Source organism: Canis lupus, chromosome 29 (genome assembly GCF_048164855.1).
Source record: "Canis lupus baileyi chromosome 29, mCanLup2.hap1, whole genome shotgun sequence".
In the NCBI taxonomy this organism is placed as follows: Eukaryota; Metazoa; Chordata; class Mammalia; order Carnivora; family Canidae; genus Canis; species Canis lupus.
In genome coordinates this window covers 7,753,883-7,773,200 of record NC_132866.1, presented here as the reverse complement: position 1 = coordinate 7,773,200, position 19,318 = coordinate 7,753,883, and the positions used below count along the sequence as shown (strand labels likewise).

General features: G+C 48.3%; 1 protein-coding gene and 1 long non-coding RNA gene across 11 annotated transcripts in view; one reads left to right on the top strand and one right to left on the bottom strand.

The window, feature by feature from the left end:
• CHST15 (carbohydrate sulfotransferase 15) overlaps positions 1-19,318 on the bottom strand; it is a 74,413-nt gene that overhangs the window by 23,855 nt on the left and 31,240 nt on the right. For 5 of the 10 annotated variants that reach the window (XM_072804982.1, XM_072804981.1, XM_072804984.1 and 2 more), the window contains 5 exons: positions 15,910-16,013; positions 8,560-9,626; positions 7,535-7,874; positions 5,193-5,339; positions 1,997-2,153 (listed from right to left, as the gene is read on the bottom strand). In XM_072804982.1, the coding sequence (XP_072661083.1) occupies positions 1,997-2,153; positions 5,193-5,339; positions 7,535-7,874; positions 8,560-9,105 (1,190 nt within the window). In that variant the 5' untranslated portion in view covers positions 9,106-9,626; positions 15,910-16,013. The remainder of the gene's footprint in view (positions 1-1,996; positions 2,154-5,192; positions 5,340-7,534; positions 7,875-8,559; positions 9,627-15,909; positions 16,014-19,318) is intronic. The other 5 variants (XM_072804988.1, XM_072804986.1, XM_072804989.1 and 2 more) reach the window with 1 other exon arrangement.
• On the top strand, positions 7,510-10,469 carry LOC140620735 (uncharacterized). The gene is made up of 2 exons (XR_012020455.1): positions 7,510-8,035; positions 8,192-10,469. It is a non-coding gene; the product is annotated as an uncharacterized lncRNA (long non-coding RNA).

Genomic DNA, 19,318 nt, shown 5'->3' with positions numbered 1-19,318 from the left:
CCGAGGGGGACTGGCCTACTCCATGAGCAGAAGGGCCAAACTCCCTGCTTCCCAAGTGTGGGAACTGGCAGGTAGGATGAGGGAGCTGCTCTGAGGTCAGTGGCTGCCTCAGAACTGGACCAGATAGATTCCTGAGGCTGAAAGGACAGAGCCAGAGTGGAACCATCTGGGCCATATAGATGTGTCTTATGGCGTAGCACCAGGAGGGCTGCCAGGGTGGAGACGGTGGGGAATAATCCAGTTCTCCTCTGACTAGATCACATTCGGAGCCGCAGGGCCCATTTCAAGAACTCCACCAGAAGGACAGAGATAAATTCAGGGAGGAGAGAAGAGGGCAGGACTTTAAGGCATATCTTTCTGGGGGCAACAATGTGAAACAAAGTGAGACAGGAAACCGCATGTGCATACAGTTGTGTGCATGCACACATACACACACCACTTATCTGCATAGATAAGCAGTCTGGAAGAAAATATATCAAATATAAATACCAGCTATTGGGTGGGAGATTATAGATTCTTTTTATAATAGTTTTCCTTGACAGATTTCCAGTGTACCTCCTAAAATTTCCACAGCAAACACGTCTTATTAGCATCACTGGCAAGGATGGTGAGGCCAGGAATGTGTGCCATCCAAGGAAGGCATTAGGGGTGTATTAGATTCCTAGGGCTGCTACCACAGCACTGCTACCACAGTCTCGTGGCTTGTAACTGCAGGAATTTATTCTCTGGCATTTCTGAAAGCTAAAAGTCTGAAATCCTGGTGTCGGCAGGATGGGTTCCTAGTGAGGGTTCTGAGGGTCTGTTCCAGGCCCATCTCTAGCTGCTGGTGCTGTTTGGCAATCCTAGGTGTTCCTTGGCGTGCAGACACATCACTCCGATCTCTGCCTCCATCACCACCTGGTGCTCTCCCCGTCTGTGTGTCCCCGGTCCAAACTTCCTCTTTCATAAGGACACCAACCACCCAATCAGGGGCCACCTTAACCCAATATGACTTCATCTTAAGTCCATCTGCAAAGACCCGTTTTCAAACAAGATCACATTCACATGTATGGGGTGGGGGTAGAACTACAACACATCCTTGTGAAGGGCATAATTCAACCCGTAACAAGAGGCAGGTCACCCAGTGGAAAGGGACACAGAGGGCTGGGTTGGCTTCAACACCTGGCTGGCCCTCCCATTTAGGGAGAGTGACACTTGGGTCTAGATGGTTCTACGTGAATAAACAGATCCAGCATGGATGCTCCCAAAAGACAAATGTGGTTTCAAAACAGGAGGGGTATTCTCACAGATTTGGAGTGGTCATCTTGGGTAGGGGGACTCCCGCCCAAGGGTCCAGCCTGAGGGCCCCTTATCTCTGATGTGGCAGTACCACGTGGATCACTGCAAAGTGATCGTCAGGTCCTGAAGCCTTCAGTTTCTGCCACGCACACTGGCTTTGTCGTGACTCAAGCATCACCAGCATTGGCCCAGCCACCCCCGCATCGCCCAGTCCCACACTGGCTGTGTCTTGGCTGTACTGGGCAACCCCAGCTTTTTTACAACAAAGCAGCTCTGCCCGTCATTTCTGGAGACTGAACACAGTTTCTTTGAGACTAAACGCTGAGAACTGATGGAGATAAAGGCATCACACAAGGAATCATAGGAACCAAACCCCTCGCCAAACCCTGACGTCCCCTGAGTCCAAGGGGGTTTCACATGCCCTGACAGTACCCAAGGTGGGGGTCGCATGTCCCCAGGTCAAACAGGCCAGAGGGTGAGGGCCCACAGCCAGACCATGGGCAGGATGTCTAAGAAAACAATCCACAATTTGTTTAGACCCAGTGAAGATTGCACCAACAATAACATTTACATAAGAAATAGCAGTAACATTGCAAGTTAAGCTTGTTTATTTAAAAAAAAAAAGAGAGAGAGAGCAGATCTTATTTATGACGAGAAGTCAGGCTGTTGCTTCAAAACTGCCTTTTCGCCCCAGATACGAGAACTCCAGAGTGCTCACCTCTCTACGGGGTCCCTGAGCATGACAATCAATTTTGCGTCCGGCTGGAAGGCGTGGATGAAGTCCTGGGTGAGAAAGGGCGGCTCTCCGTCTGTGCTGTTGTCGTAGAAGAACGTCCACGCATTGTTGTCCCACATGGTGGAGGCGCTGGCCTCCCCTAGAAACAGAGAACGCTGTGGATGAGCAGGGCTGAGTTCCAGGCCCCCCCAGGGCAGCCTGTGCTGGGGGCCAGACCTGGCTCCACCACCAGCATGCAGGCCTCCAGGAAGATGAGGCCAACAAGCAGCCTCTGCCACAGTGACCTCCCCTGCATCCACCCAGCGGTCTCTGGAAAGCAAGGTGATCCAGGCAACACTGAGCATCTGCTTCCTCCCAGCTCCTCTCTAGGATGTGTTTTTTTAAAAAAAAAAACCTTCTAGCAGCATCTGGGTCTCAATTTCACGACACTTGACTTTGCTCATGGTGCACAGCTCTGTGGCGTTTTAAGGGCCCACTGAGAATGTACTAGATGGTTTCCTTCAAAGAGCACCAAGGATGAAGGAGTAGTTTGGGTAAGCTGACCCTCATTAGGAAATCAGATGCAATCTGCATCGGATTTTCCCTGAAATCACAACCAACGGCTGGCTCTGAGACCAAATGAGACAAAGAATTTGCGGGAAGGCTCACGGGACCTCAGTCTTGGGTGCCCTGTCCTGTGTGCCCACCTACCCCATCACCCTGCACACAGCTGGCATTCATTCCATGCTGACTAGATGGACAGGAAGTTGGTCCTGCCCTTGTTTTATCATGGTCTGCATGAATAAGGGATAAAATGTTAAGTACACATTCTAGGACAGCGATGAGGCCAAGATATACACATTTCAACATCTCTCACTCAGATACTTGAACCAATTCCCTGACTTTTTTATATTTTTTTTTTTTTAGGAGAGTCTTCAGAGATTTAGAAAGAAAGGCAAATCGATCAATTACATACAAATTCAATTTCCCGACATTTTACATGGGTATTTGATACATCTCAAAACCACTTATTCAGGGAAAATCTGAGCCAAAAGCCTAGGGTCTTTGATCAGTGATGAGTGCATCACAGTAATGCAGGGAGTTGGCAGGGTCCTATCTATTCTGTTGGATGTGCAATCACATCCAGGTGAGCACTTCTGTTCTAGTCTTTTCTTTTTCTTTTTTTTAAGAGAATACCACAGAATTCAGGAAACACAAGTCAATCAGAAGTCCTTTGAAAATTCTACTCACACTGAAACAAGAATATTAGAACAGAAGAAGTATCTAAAACCAAGTTAGCATAACTCTGTCAAATCTCATAAACTACTTCTCTAACCACAGAAATATTGGTCCATCCACGGTCCATCTATACATCCATCCACCCATTCATTCATCCTCCATTCATTTCATATCCATCTATCCCAAAAGCATTCATCTGGTGTCTACTAGGTGCCTGGCGCTGTTTGGCATCAGGATAGAGAAGGGAAATAAGACAGACAACACCCTCTCCTCTCTGACCTTATGACCCAAGGGAAGGCTGACAACTCTATAAATAAACAATCAGATCCTCAGGTGAGCACTTGGACAGGGCAGAGCGGGTGCCGTGAGAGTAGAGGCAGTGGCCTTTCATTGTGTCTAGAGCCTGTCCCACCCCTGAGAACCCGGTCACTTGAATCCTTCATGACTCCAGCCATTAGCCCAGACCACTGAAGAAAGGCTCTCTCTGATCCCTGAGCCAAGATGAAGACCGACCCTTACACTCTACCAAAGACCTAACCAGAGGAAGCTGAAGCAGAGCTGAATCACATTCCAGGGCCTGGAGGAGCCAGAATGAAGGCTGCTCCAACAAGTCCATTGTACGGATGTGCAGGCTGAGCTCAGGAACGTGGAGACTGACTCATCATGTGGCACGTGGCTGGTGGCATGGGCGGGCTCACTGCCAGCTTTCCCCACGCCTCTCCACTACCAGAAAACTCCCCAAACTCTGCTTTAGGTAAATATCAGGGCAGAGAATTTTTTCTTTAATCTTCCTTTTTAAATCTGGAAATAAGTAAAATTAGAAAACCAAACTAAGGCTTTCCTTTTTCATTCATTATCTTAGTCTCTATTTCCTAGCCCTAGGATGTATATTTTTAGCTCTTTCATAAGAACATGAGACTCTCCCAGAGGCATACAGTGTGGGAGTCACAGTCAAATATTAATTAGACTTGTGATCTGAGGTGTGTGGACCCAAGGCAGCCAGAAAATAGCTAGTAGTCAACTCACACCAGGGTGGGGGTGGTATATGATCTCATCAGGCTCTCAGAACTTGATTTAAAAAATAAAACAATAAACAAATCAGGGCTTAGGCATGTAAGCCTCTCTCCTTGGACAGGAGAGTCAAAAGCAAAGAGACAGCTTTCACATGGCTGATTACAATTCCTCTCAGTCACTAACAGATTCATTCAATTTGGAGAATCAAAATATAACAAATTTAGGAAAATACAAAAACAGATTCCTGTCTCAGGTAACCAATTTAAGTAAACTACGTGGCCAGATTTCTCTGTTTCAGAAAGTATAAGTGGGTAAATGTCTTCTCCTAAGCTGAATCTAATACAAAAAGCAAATAGGGCTCTTTATAAAACTTTGTGAATTAAAAAAAATATTAATCAAACCACTTCACTTTGAATGTCTAAGGACATTAAGTTGATGAGGGCTAGGCTTTTTCAACAGCAATTCATCACCAACTATGAGTTAAGGCGGCATCTTGTTTCTGGAGAGATTGCTTCTGTCTTCACTGCATCCTGGGGCCAGGTATTCCAATAGCCACAATATTCAATCAATGACTAATTGGCTAATTACGTTTATGATCCCCCATCCAAACTTAGATCAGTATGTCATGAAAAGAAACCAAGCATGTGTACTTAATTTAAATAAAAACAAAGAAATGTCAACTTTTATAAAAAGCCATTTCAGGTATACTGGAGCCCCCACAGAACGAAAAAGTCTGCTAAATATTTCTGCTTTAGACAAATTGTGTCAGTGATATGAACATTTTACACAGGAGTAGGAGTGATGGCCAGGTCAGGAAGTGCACCCTCCACAGAGGTGGCAGGCAGAACAAAAGCTGGGCCAGCCCCAGAGCAGAAGGGGCCCGGCAGGAGCGGGGGGCCACCCCAGGGCAGGGGTGGCCTTGAAGGGAGCCACACAGAAGCCGTACCGATGATGATTCTGGTCATCCTGCTCTGCTCCTTTGCAGAGCTGGCCTGCAATCCTTGATGAATCTGGTGTGCAGCCAGGTCAAAGAGGTCCAGGTAATCTTCCACGGGGTAGCGGTCCCGAAGCCCATCTCTCAGGCGCACAATTCCTATGAGAACCAAGAGGCAGGAGTTACTGAGCACGAAGCTGCCAATGCTGGGTGGCGGCCTCCTGGGGAGTGACCAGGGAGAGATGTGAAGGCCAGGGGCCCAGCTGCGGCAGCCTAGGCTCCATCCAAGTAAACTGCAGGAGGAGGCTCCCAGGGAGAATGTTTCACCGATGCTCACCTCAAGGGGTGGAAAACCATCATTTGCAAGCGGCAGCCTCAAGCATGGCACACCTATTCAAGAATTCTAAATGCATCTGCTTAGAGGGCCAGCCTTTGGGGCTGGCTGACATACGTACCAGGTGGGGCCCCAAAGTGGCTGAGCAACAACAGCATTCAGAATGCACACACTTTATTAAACAGAAAAGGGAGTTGGGTTTTGTGGGCTTTTTTGAAGATTTTGAGAGAGAGAGAGAGAGAGAGAGAGAGAGAGAAAGAACCAGTAGGACAGGGACAGAGACAGAAGCAGGCTCCGTGCTGAGCAGGGAGCCCAACATGGGGCTTAATCCCAGGACCCTGGGATCATGACCTGAGCCGAAGGCAGACGCTTAACCCACTGAACCACCCAGGTGCCCCAGAGAAGGTGGTTTTTATCTAGCTTCTATCTCTAGCCTCTTTGATCAGGCAACTTGTCTGTACAAACAAGGGGAATTGTCCCAGAACCCAGGGACAAACAGCTGAAGTCACTAGTTATTTTGGCACTGGCCAATGCAGCCTAAACTTACCCCCTTGCCTTAAAAATGGGTGAATTTTGGGGATCCCTGGGTGGCTCAGTGGTTTGATGCGTGCCTTTGGCTCAGGGCGTAATCCTGGAGTCCAAGTCCTGGGATTCTCCTGGCATGGAGCCTACTTCTCCCTCTGCCTGTGTCTCTGCGCCCCCCTCCCCCCGCCTCTGTGCGTCTCCCATGAATAAATAAATATTTGTTTTTAAATGGGTGATTTTCACGTGCAACAACATTAACAACACACTGCCCAAAACCACAGCTGCCAAGGTCAATGGAAAGGGGAGAGAAAACGTCCATGTGCACAAGAGCAAGAGGTTCCAGGAGACTCTGAGTCCCGGGTCCCAGAAGCACGCCCCTGCACTTCCCTCATCCCTGCCAGCAGGAGGCTGGTTCTCATTCGGGCGAATGGTGAGCGCTGCAAGGAGAGGGCCTGCCCACGTGAAACCCTGAAGCCGGGGCTCCCACAGCTGCCTCCGCCAAACCACAAAAGACACATTTACACTTCTGTCCGCTAGCTCCAGGAAGAACATCAAAAGGATTAAGTCAATTTGTCAGGAAACAAACAGGACTTGGGCTCCACTTGGGCCCTACAAAGGAAAAACACGTTAAGATTCCCTTCTAAGCAACCTGGTCCTGGACGTTGAAACACGCCCTGGAATCCCTCCCACCTCTGACATTTGTCAAAGTGACCAAACGTCTCCTGGCAGAAGGGAAAAGGTTAAGAAGAGGAAACAGTGACCCGAGGGCTGCAGAGTGGCTCAGGCTGGGCGGGGGGCCGGGTCCACAGTCACCCCTGCGGGGAAGGGGTGCTGGAGGCGAAGTCCCCCAGAATCCCATCCATGTGCTTTTCCTCCAGAGCAGCTCAGGGAAATGAGCCCCGAAGCAGCTGGAGGAGTGTTGGCCGCCCTGGAGGAGCCAGGCAGCAGCTCAAACCTCACCCGGAGAGGCAGCCTTCCTTCCTACAGTGTCCCCCCAGGGAGGGGTGGGGGGCTCCAGGGGCAGTGGCGCTGCAGAGCTGGGGATGGGTGCCCCCGGAGAAACACCCACCTGGCACCTGGCACTCACCGATGGCAGTTGTCCCAAAGCTCTTAAGAACGGCTGCCATTCTGCACCTTCCCCTTGCCCTGCATACAGCTGGCACTCAATAAGTGTCCTTGGGGCGCGCGGGAGCGGAGTCCAGCCCCGCGGATGTTTGTGGAGGGGACCCTGGACTAGCGAACCGTGTGCTCTCTGCGTCTCAGGTGAGGGTCCTCCCCTCCTGCTGCCCTGCCTCCCTGGCGGCGCTCAGCACTGCACCTGGCGCCCGCTCCACAGACCCCACCGACCCCGGGCCGGACAGATGGGACCCACGTGGGCCAAGTTGCGCAAGAGGCAGGAGGCGGGGACAGGGAGAGGCGCATGCGCACGCAGGCCCCGCCCTCACGGCAGGCCCCGCCCCTCGAGGCGGGGGGGGGCTTGTGCGCATGCGCTCACCAAAGCGCTTCCGGGTCCACCAGTGGGGCTCCTTGATGGCGGAGAACTTGACTTCCGGGTGCAGCCGGAGGCGGTCGTAGAGGTCGGTGGTGCCGCACTTGGGCTGCCCGATGATGTAGAAGCGCGGCAGGCAGCGGAGGCGGAAGTGCTTCCCGCTGGCGTGGGACAGGTGGCCCCAGAAGGCCTTGCGCAGGGCGTCGAAGGTGGAGCGGAAGCGCTTGGAGTAGAGCACGTAGGAGTTGGTCAGGTACGGGTCGGTGGTGTTCCTGCCCGTGAACTCCTCGTACCAACACGGGCTCTTGCTATTTGGAAGAAATTTATTGGGGATTACTGAAAACATCTGCAGCGGGAGAGAGAGAGGGGGAGAGAGACACCCGGAGGCGGCGAATTAGCGAAAAACACGTTCTAAGCACGATGCGGTCACGCCCGATGCTCGCTACGGGTGTTCTCGCGAGAAGTCTCCTTGGACAATAGCTAAACCCGAAAATAAAGCAGACCTGGGTAAGTGGCCACGTTTTCCCTTGGCCCAACATTAAACTAAAACTTGGGAGAGAATGAAGATAAAATCAGGCTCAAAATCCGTTCTGCGGCGCTGGGCTCGGCAATCTTAATTAAATTTCACAGTTGGAATCTTTTTTTTTTTTTTTTTTTTACTAGGTGTGTATTTAAATGACCCCATTCGAGGCAAAAATACTAATGAGGACACAATAGGAGCAGGACGACGGTGATCTACAAAAACAACGGCAACCACCCCAGCCACCTTTCAAGTCCTACGATGGCATTACGGGAAGGGGTGGCCCTGCGCCCCTGCTACCCGGACTTCCCTCCTGGGGGCGAACACCGTCAACGGAGAGACCTGGCACAGTGCCCTCTGATCCATGAGGCTGTCAAGTCCCCCTTGTTACACCTGAGACATTTTTGGGTCACGTTTCTTTACTGTGTTCCCAAAGGTGGTGATGGAAAAGGAAGCATCTGTTTAAAAAAAAAAAAAATCAGCAAATGGAGATTAGCACAAGGCTACTCACGTGCAATTCTTGCTTCTTGAGATCTTCTATGTCTGGGAGCTGCCTGGTGGTGAACTCTATCCTGGCTGTGATGCTGTTGATAATTAATTTAATGCTTGGGTAGTCTTTGACATACGAAATATTATTTACAGAGGGTTGGTGATGGTGCTCTTTCCCGTCACTCGGGTTTTCACCGTCCATCAAGCTGGGATTGCTGGGGAAGGCTCCGTAATGGAAAGGCGAGGAGATGAGAAGCTCTTGGTGGGCCCCAGAAAGGATGTAAGACGCCATCACCAAGGTCATTATCATCAATCCAAAAACGAGGCTGCATCGCTTCCCCTTCTTGAAGCGCAGAAACCTGCCCCAGCTCTCGTTCCCCTCAGCCCTCACCTCGAGAACAGCAAGCAAGTTCATCTGCTTACCGTCCACACGAAGCACAATTTTGTTCTCGCCCTTGCACGCGGGGCACTCCGGGTGACTGTGAAGAGGGCCTCCTCCGCAGCCCACCTGCTGTTTGCGCTCGTTGTTGGGCAACAACTGTATGCAGCAATTAATGCAGTGCCTCATGGTAATGCCCTTGGACTGCTGGCGCACAGAGCCATGGGCGAGCCCCTGAGGAGCCCAGATATATGCAAGGTGTGCTGGAAAACGTTAAAGGAGGTCTTTTGATTATACGAGATGGTTTTAAGGCACCAGCAACGGAAACAAATATAATGTAAAAATGAGTAGGCACCAACGCACTAGAGAACGAGGAAGGGCCTTCTTTGGTTCAAGTTTGAAAGACAACAAAAAGAAGTGATCTCCAATTGTCATGTTCTGTAAGAGCCACTACAATCTTAGAAAAATCCCCAAGTTTGGGAGCAACGCTGCCTGTTTCAGGTTTTTCCCATGGCACAAAACAAAGTAGAAGAATTCTCGCTGGAGAACATGGAAACATCCAAGAGATTAGAAGAGATCATGGTCTCAGTGAGGGATGGGTCGGCATGCCATCCTTGGAGAGGCCTGTGAAGATTTCTTCTTCTACATCCCGTGTTCCTTTATAATGTTTCCTCTTCAGGGGGAGCAAAATCTTTAAGATGTCGGATTACCTAAACAACAAAGAAGTTTTATTACATTACATGATGATAGCAATATCCCTGGGATCACCTTCCAAGGAGACAAGTTCTCTTTTCTACTCCCGGTAGTTTTCGTTAATCTGCTCGGTCACAAGCAAGTCATAGAAAATCACATAGGATAAAAGGAGAGATTTGAGGTCCTTGGTGCTTGGCTCTGGGGCTCAATCTCTGCCACCAAATGTGGCTGCAGCACCAGCACCGCCAACCTCATATCAAACACCTCAGATTTTGTACCGCCCATATATCCTTTAACGTCCCAGCCATGCCACAGCTAAGTACTGAATCCCCAAATCTCAGAACGTCACAGTCCTTCTCAGATGCATGCCCAGTCAGTGACTATAAAAGTTGAGAGATTAACTGAAGTACCTGTGCTTTTAAATCAACAAAATATCCAAAAAAGCACCTGGTAGGGTAGGAGCATGCAGAGAAAATATGTTTTTTTCTCTCCCAATAGCACCAATAGTCTCTTACCGAGAACTAACCTTTATTATCAGTTTAGGAGGCAAAAGTTAATGAAAATTTAGAAACACTGCAATGATTCTCTCCTTCAGCAGAGTGTATCATATAAAAAACCATTTGACTTTAAGTTATTAAGCAATTAAACCCAACGTGCAGTATTCCCCTGAGTAACATAACACTCAGACCCTGAAATCATTTTTCACTTTCATCATCCTGGGGAAAACATGATTCTTAAAAATCCATTAACAGAATTCTGTGGTTATAAAATGTATTGTTGCCCACATGACACTTCTTTGTAGGTGTTGTAAAAAAAGCAAAAAAAAAAAAAAAAAAGACTTAGTTTCCAATAATGGTAAACCAACACTAATTAGCTGTGTGACTTCGAGTGGGCCATATAACTTCTCTGAGCTTTGCCTCCCTCCCTAGTAAAATTAGGGTAAGAGTACCTCCTTTATAAGCATATAGGAAGTACTAAATTAGTTAAGACATGTGGAGAGTTTGCATAATGCCTACATGTAGTTATTAGCGGCCCCTAAAAGGTAGGCAATTTTTATAATAGCATCATCAATGACCATTACTATTATGATTTTTAATTGTCAGTGAATGCCAAGAACATTCAAAGTGGAATCAAAGAGGGGAGATCCTATCATGTTATTTTTCCTACTGCGCTTGAGGGTTACCCAAGAGCAGTAGACTCACCCCTCCAGCTTGGCCCACATGCACAGCCCTCAAACAGTCCTGCTTGTCCCCAGAGAAAGTGGGATTAACTAAGCCTGCATTAAGGCCTCCTCGTATTAGCTAGAAGGCTGAACAATGAGGACTCACCAGCAGAAACCTTCCCTTCCCTTCCCTTGGACAGAAAACCCATGCTTTATCAAAATACGTTGACCAAGAAATAGCCAAGCAGTGCTTCCTAAAATGTCTTCCACTCAGTGTTCTGCACGTTGTTGATATGTGTTCTGTGCCTAAATTACTTGGTGGAAAGGTAAGAAGGCCAAAAATCAAACAAACTTCTTTACAACAGGACTTTTTGGGGAACCTTTAATATGCCAGTGAGCCCTGTGGCTCCGCAGGAGAGGAATATAATACGCAAACCTTCCAAAACATAATTGGCCATGGAATTCTCACGAATGTCGCAAGGAACAAGCTTGAGAAATGCTCGTTAGTAAAGGCTGAGATTGGGGTCAGGACGGTTCCGGGAAGGGCAGAAGAGCGGGGGTGTGCAGGGAGCAAACCACTCTGGAGCCAGGCCAACATCCGGGGCTCTGCCCCTCATCTCTGAGAGAGGTTGGAGGGACGTGACAGGAGCCTCAAGGCTCGAATCTGCCTCCCACTCGCTCCACCACCCTTGACCCATCACTTGGTACAAACAATTCTTCCAAACCAAAGAAACAAAAGGGCAAGATCCCCTACTTGGAAATCCTATCACTAAGCCAAGAAAACATTTTTTTTACATTTTGAAGACAAGGCCAAGCAGGGCTAAAAGGAGGCTCCAACCAGGATCTCAGTGGGGAACGTGTTCGCACCCTTCTGTGCAGAAAGTCTAATTAGATTTTTTTTCAAAACAGTCTTTGAAGCCCTAAGACAACAATGTACAAAAAAAAAAAATCTGGACAAAATATTCCTAAACAAAAACAAGGTTTGTTTTACAAGCCAAGGAAGTGAACAGATCTGGATAGTTGGGGAAGCTGACAGTCTTAACGGGAGGCTCTGGGATTCGGTGAGCCCAAGCATTTGTACCCTTGGGGTGGCTGCACACTCCAGCTAGGCCTCTTCCAGTCTTGCTTCTTGAACATAAATTGGGGAGCAGAGAACTGGGGTGACGACACGTTCGTTTGTCCTTGTGCTCCGCAGATCTTTTCTAAAGAGCAAGTGTGGACCAGCCAGTGCTGCAGATGCAGTGGACCTGAGGGCCCTAAACCAATAGAAGATGGGGAGTAACAGAATAAAAAATAAACATGTGGTCTCTGTCCCCAGTTCCTGGCAAATAGCTCCTAAAACCCTTGAAATCTCCTAAGTGAAAGGGTGAGAGGAACATCTTTTTTGTTATTCATAACAAGCCCCCATTCGACCACAGTGGAATTTATGCTGTGACTCTGGGCAGCACCCCTGAGAGCTTCAGCTTGGGGCTGGTGGCCAGAAAGCACAAACCTTGGTTAGACAGTCAGAGGTTGGGACTTACAGCCCCACATACCCAACCTCCAGGGAGGCAAGTGAGTTCATCACCAAGGGCCAATGATTTATTCATCACGCCTATGTCACGGAACCGCCATAAAAACCCCGAAATGACAGGATTCCGAGAGCCTTCTAGTTGGTGAACATGTGGAGGTGCTGGGAGGTGGCTCGCCCAGAGAGGAAGGCATGGAAGTTCCACACCCATCCCCCCATATCTTGCCCCACGCACACGTTTTCCATCTGGCTATTCCTGAGCAGTAAGTATCCTTTACAACAAACTGGTAATAGTAAAGAAGGCATTTTCCTGAATTTTCTGCCTTGTTCTAGCTGAATTATCAGACCTAAGGAGAGTATTTGTAGCCAGGTTAGACAGAAGTTGCATAGCCTAGGGACCCAGTACTTGCAACTGGCGTCTGAAGTGGGGGCAGTCTTGGGGGCCCGAGCCCTTAACTTATGGGGTCTGTGTGAGCTCCAGGTAGTTACTATGAACTGAACTGAATTGTTGGACACCCAGCTGGTGTCTGGAGAGTTGGAGTTTGCTGGCATGAGGAAACATCAGGGGGACCCTCTTTGAGAAAAAACATAAACTATCTTACATTTACAAGTTTTACCAAAACATACAACTGGTTTTTAGTATATAAGATACCCCTTGATGTCAATGAAAAAAAAAGTCCTATGACTATATCCCACTCGTGGCTGGGTCCCTGTAAGTGCAGAGCCTGGAGCTTTGAGGCTCCCAGCCCAAACCTTGTCTGACCGGATGGGAGTGGTACAGAAGTGCCCAGGACAGGGAGGCTTTTCCCCACCTGGAGCTTACATCCCACCAGGAGTGAGGGGCTACAGGGCAACAGACAATAAACGTGACAAAGGTGTAAGATCATCCCAGACAACGATAAAGGCTATGAAGAAAATACAAAGAATACAATGAAACCATGACAACAGGCATTCTCCAAGGCAGCACTAGGGCCAGATAACTCTTTGCATCAGGGGCTGTTCTGTGCACTGAACTCCACCCCCAGGTGAGACTTGCAGTCCAGAAGAAAAGGGGTCCAGCAGCAGGATGTCCAGGGAAGACTAGTTGGGAGGGGCCACCTGAATGACAAGAAGGAAGCCATCCATGTGGGGATCGGGAAAAACAAAGACCCCGTGAAGGGGAGAAGCTGGGGATCAAAGCCGAGGGGGACCACCAGGAAGGTAGAACCCTGGGCTTTGGGGCAGGTAAGGGGTAGGAACCAGATGAGAGAGGAAGCAGGAGCCAGATCCTGTAGGGCCCGGGAGGCAAGAGTCAGGGCTGAGATTTGTTCAAGTGCAAAAAAAGGATGCATGCCATGTATTCTCTCGAAAGGATCTTTACAATACGTATTACTATTAACTAACATAACCGATGAAGAAAAATCGAATTACTGTGACTGTATTGAAGGGAAAAGGGACTGCCGTTATACTCGTGAATTGGCCTTTTCCATCCGCCACAAATCACCCTGAGAACAGTCACACAGAAACCTAACACTTAGGTGGTTCTTCTTTAAAATATAAAGTGATGCATGTCCCTTGCACTTTACCTGTCTGGAATGTCCACATTTTGGTGCCAGTCCTCAGATAAGCGAGGACCCTTGGCGTTCCCATGCAGCTACTAAACCAAAGTACTCAGGTATACATTTCAGTGAGATCCCTTCCCAGCCTGGGCTCAGTGCTGCACCCAATGGAGGCAGACAGTGAGTGTGGGAACCCATACCCCCCTGCGAGATCAGATGACTGGTCCCAAAATAGAAAGCGTTCAATTACCCAGCCCTGGCTAGGATGCCCCCTATTAACCTATGCACCCCAAGCATCATTAGCAAGCCATTTATAACAAAATTGTAATTGAGAGACCCAGAAATACCACTTTAGAGTAAGTAATTGAATGCCCCCTCGGTGTAAGATCGATAAAGGGCATCCAATTTCACCCTAGGAGAAACTTATTAAATTATTGTAGCTATGAGCTGATAGAGCAAAAGAAAGATGTACAAAACTTCAAAAGAAATCTGGACAGATTTAAATAAATAGCTTCATTTAGGTAGACCATTTACATCTACCCTCTGGGAGGAGAGAGGGAAAAAATAGCTAATTACATTATTTTACTTGCATGTTTTAAGGGAAAAAAATTTGATGGGTCTTAAGTAACCTTTACTAAAACACAAGGCTTTCTTCTGATTAGCATGTCTCACTGCTGACATTTCTCTTTGGGCTATGTATATGGAAATACATTTCTTCAAGGAATATTCATCAACAACTACAAGAAGGAACATTTTTCATATTTAGCTCAAAGACATCATAAGATTGTCTCTGAGACTGAGAAGCAGCAAGCCTGGAGAGTCCCGTACAAACAACAGATTATCAGCTTCAACCTCGTACCTGGAGTTTTACGCTTTTAATCACAATGCAGTCAGTCAACAGAACAAAGCCAAGACCCCTGATTATCCCTCACTGGCCACAGCACAGTAGAAGGAAGCCAGTCAGCAGTCCTGCGGGCCAGGATACCAACGCGATGTCCACCTGGTGACTTCAGGCAAGTCACTCAAGTGATCTGGGCCTCTGTGTTCTCAAAAGAAATCCTTGATGGTAATAAATCACATATAGCATTGGAGCTTGGGTGCCAAAGCCAGAACCTGGCTTTGACATTGGCCAAGTCATTATAGTCCTCTCCTGTTTTCCCTGGATGTAAATGGGGAATGCTCACAGGACCCATGCTGTGAGCACGAAGTGGTCAATTCACATAAAGTCCTTCAAAGAGCCGCCCATAGGAAGTGCCAAACAAATGTTAGCTCTTTTAAATATGGATATAGTCCCGGCCCACAAGAGGTGTTTGGTAAGCAAGCAGTTAATTACTATTTTCGGTAGAGATCTCACTATTGGTTCCAGTTTATTATCTTACCCCATATTCCACTTTTGGTCACATGAATGACTTTGCAGCTTCTCCCTTTGGCTTGAGTGGGAGACTTGCTTTGGCCAACAGAATGAGGGAGAAGTGACCACGTGCCAGTCCCAAGCCTAGGCCTTAAGACCCGTCCCACATACTCACTTGCCCTCTGCACCTTTGCTGTCACCATGGAAAGAACATGGTGGCCTGGCAGTGCTTGGGGTGGTTGGGTATGTGATAAAAGCTTATGGATACACTCTTCTGCAGGTTATAAACACTAGGTGTTACTAAGTTAAACTGGTATAATTTTACAAGTTCCAAAAAATGGGTTTACAGGAGTAAAGTGAATCATGAGTGATTCAGGCCAAAGCAATTCATCCAAAGACCCAGTAAATCAACTGAATCAATGCTTTTGCCTAATAGAACCCCTTGGCTAATGCCACAAGCAGATATGCCAAAACAGTGCTAGAAACCCAGATGGCAGCTGCTCTCGAACAAGACATAACTGCCCAAATGTCACGCACTAGGTTACTTTCTGGCAAAATGCGTGTTTATGACAACCGCAGCTGTTATGCTTTGTTATCTGGACAACTGACCCCATTCTCCCCACTTCCTGTTAAAGACCCCTTCCTCCCTGCCTCGCTCTGGAGCCACTATGCGTTCTGTGCTTCCTTGAGCAAGCCCGTCCTATAGCCTAGTCCTTAGGACGTCCTTGCCAGATTTTACCTTTCCTGATAACGGAGACACCTCATCCGTGCTTTGTCTAAAACAGGGGTTTTCACACTGTGCAAACTGCAGGGTCTTCCTGATGGGCCCAAAGCGTGTGTCATCTGAAACACAGGCAGTTCGTAAAAAATTATTTTTAAAGCATATTTGACTGTATAGTAAGTTCATCATCAACACAGCTGTTAATAAGGACTACTTCCCATGCCTTACGGTATAGAAAATATATTCCAAACTATTCTTTCATCCTATAAAATACATCCATAAGAAAAAGGTATTTCCTCTGTGATCAGATCTTCACAGGATGCAGCTCCTCCTTTGTATCTAGTGTAAGAGGCCCAATGCTCTGCAACTGCAACTCTGCACAAAGTTGGGATGTAGCAAAAAATGTCTTCTGAGCAATCCAAACCAAGTGTTACAGGCTTTGGAGTCAGGCAGACCTGCATTTCGATCCAACTGCACTCTCTCCCAGCTTTATGATCTCAGACAACTAACCTGACCATTCTGTGATTTTATTTCTCATCTGTAAAATGGGAATAAAACCATCTGTGTCACCTAAAATGGATGTGAGGAAGAAATAAGATAATATACATAAAATGCTTCCTCCGGCATCTGGCACCTAGCGAGCCTCAATATATGACAGGTGTCCTTTGCATTCTTATAGAAGCCCTCAGGACCTCACTCCAGGCCTACTTGCTTTCAATGTATACATACTTCTAGGCACAGGTGTCCAATTTTCCTGTCTGCAGCTGATTTGAAGTAATGAATGAGAAGAGACAGGTGGCGGTGAGAGGCAGGCACACAGAAGAAAGAAGAGCCAAGTTTTACAGCAGAAATAAGATGCCAGTGAGCATTGCTGACTGTGATCACTTGGTGCCCCGATAACCAGGGTGGGGAGCCCTGGAAAGCCTGAGACAGCAGTGGGTGCAACTTGGGAAAAGCCCAGCACCTTCAGAATAATCATCCATCCATAATCTGCTTCAGTGCTTAACATGGAGCGTCAGTGCTCCAGAAATGTGCCCATCCGCAGAGGTCTAAAGGTCTGGGCTAAGCAAGCCGCCTCTTTACAAATGGGAGGTTTAAGAGCAGAAAGGAACTCATGGAGGATTCCTGGGGACTTCTACCATAAAGTCCTTCATGCTATGACAAACCTGGAACACCTCAAAAATGATGGTGAGGAGTCAGGGTGCAGGTCAACAACGGGACAGGCTCCAGGGAATCAAACCTGCGGGTACCCATTCTACTAGGCCCACATTTCACAGACGAGAAAACTGAGGCCCAATATGGTCCTGTACAACCCCAAGGGTGAGCATCTCATTACAGAGATCCAACACCCTGATCCCTATCCACCTGCCCAGGCCCCACACCTCCTCAACCCAACCTGAGGAGCCCATCCTCACCCCCACCCCATCACCCTGGCCTGGCTCTCAGAACAGTCTGGAAGTTCCTTCCAGCCCCTTGCCTCCCTTTGGAAATTCTCTTCTAAAGAACAGATTTGCGGGATCCCTGGGTGGCGCAGCGGTTTAGCGCCTGCCTTTGGCCCAGGGCGCGATCCTGGAGACCCGGGATCGAATCCCACATCGGGCTCCCGGTGCATGGAGCCTGCTTCTCCCTCTGCCTGTGTCTCTGCCTCTCTCTCTCTCTCTCTCTCTCTCTCTGTGACTATCATAAATAAATAAAAATTAAAAAAAAAAAAAAAAAAGAACAGATTTGCACAGAGATACAGGATAGGGGGTCCTGGATATGTGGGAGGCAGACGTGGGGCGAAAGGCAGGTACCTCCTCCAATCACTTTGTCAGCCCGGGGCACTGAGTCTTAAACTGTCTCAATACAGACTCATCATGCAGGTGCATCTGCTCCAGCTGCAAAGGGACAGTGACAAAAGTTGACAGAGGCTGGCCTGGTGCCAAGTGTGGGGCAGGGGACAGAGATGGGGGCTGGTCCGTTAACAGAAGGCTGGAGCTAAGAGAGCAGGGAGGAATGGATAGGACCCCATGTGGGGGAGGCAGAAGAAGCCCCCTGCGCCTTCTTATGCATCAAAGAGAAAACCCTGGAACCTATACGACTGAGGTGGTGGCTTCTCAGACTGTGCTTTTAAACTTTGTAGCCTCAAAAGCAGCACCTTCCCAACGAGGCAGCAAACTACTGCACATGGCCCCTGAGCTGATACTTCCCAGTGGGAACCTGGCTGGTCACCCAGGGCAAGTCACGGCACCTCTGGGCCTGTTTCCTGGTAGGTAAAACCTGGAGCTGGCACTACCTCCTTCAGCCCGAACACTCACGGGAGTCTGATTTGAAGTGAATGTTTCCCTGATACCAACCCACTGTCTTCACTTGCTATGTCTTCTAAGGCTGCTAAGAAGCCAGCGGTCTTGCAGCAAGTGCTGAAAGGCTGGTGCATACCACCTTCACGCTAGGCAAAAAAAAAAAAAAAAGCTGCACAATTAGCCCCAAAGACATAAAAGTGTCTTCTCCTTAGCTCACAACACCTTTAAAGCACATGTTTATCAAGCACCCACTGCATTTGCCAAAGCTACAAATATGAAAGCCCAGGCCTTCTGGAATATTCCATCTTAACTCCAGAACAAAGTCTCCAGAGGCTCCAGAAAAAATGTCCACCGTCAGAATTACACAGAATTACACATAGCCCCCAAAGCCCACCAGGCCCTGACTCTGCAGACCCCGGAAGAGCCAGCACCGGCTCGCAGAGCTGAGAGGCGTCCTCACAACAGGGACCCTGATCCCACCAGGGATCTCTGGTGGTTGAAGGCGGCGGGGACACTCCGAGCCCCCTCTGAGCTGGTGGCTCTCCAAGAGGGTTAATGTGCCCCAGCAACCTGTGCAACTGCCCAATACATGCAGGGAACACAGCCAGACACCGTCTCTGCGCCAGGTGCAGCACGATGAGGTGTCCCCAGCAGGAGGGAAGGGTACACAGGAGGCTTTAGGATGCTCCTGCCACAGCTGGCACACGATGACGTCTATGTGCACAAGACACTAAAGGTCTTTTTCTGAAACCAATCGGGGGGAAAACTCTTTCTTTTCACTCATTTTATTACTCCCAGGGTAATGCAAATCCATCCTAGATTGAGGTACTAGATTTTCCACTCAAGCTTACAGATCTACTGATGGTGGTTTTCTATTAAGGTAGAACCTACCAGAGACGAGCTTTCACAATCTGCTGCGAAGCCTGCCCACCTAATGGCTCTTGGCAAGGAAGCAACAGCCGTCACATAAAGGGAAAGCATTTCAAGGAAGCAACGTTCAGTCTGTTTTAAGGCATTCAAAATTCAATATCACCCTTTGTGCAGACTGGGATGTATACCTCAAAATGTGGTTTTCAGGGACCCCAGAGGACAAGAGTACCATGTGAGGTCCCTTTTTTTTGTTTTTTTGAAGGGGGGTGTGGGGA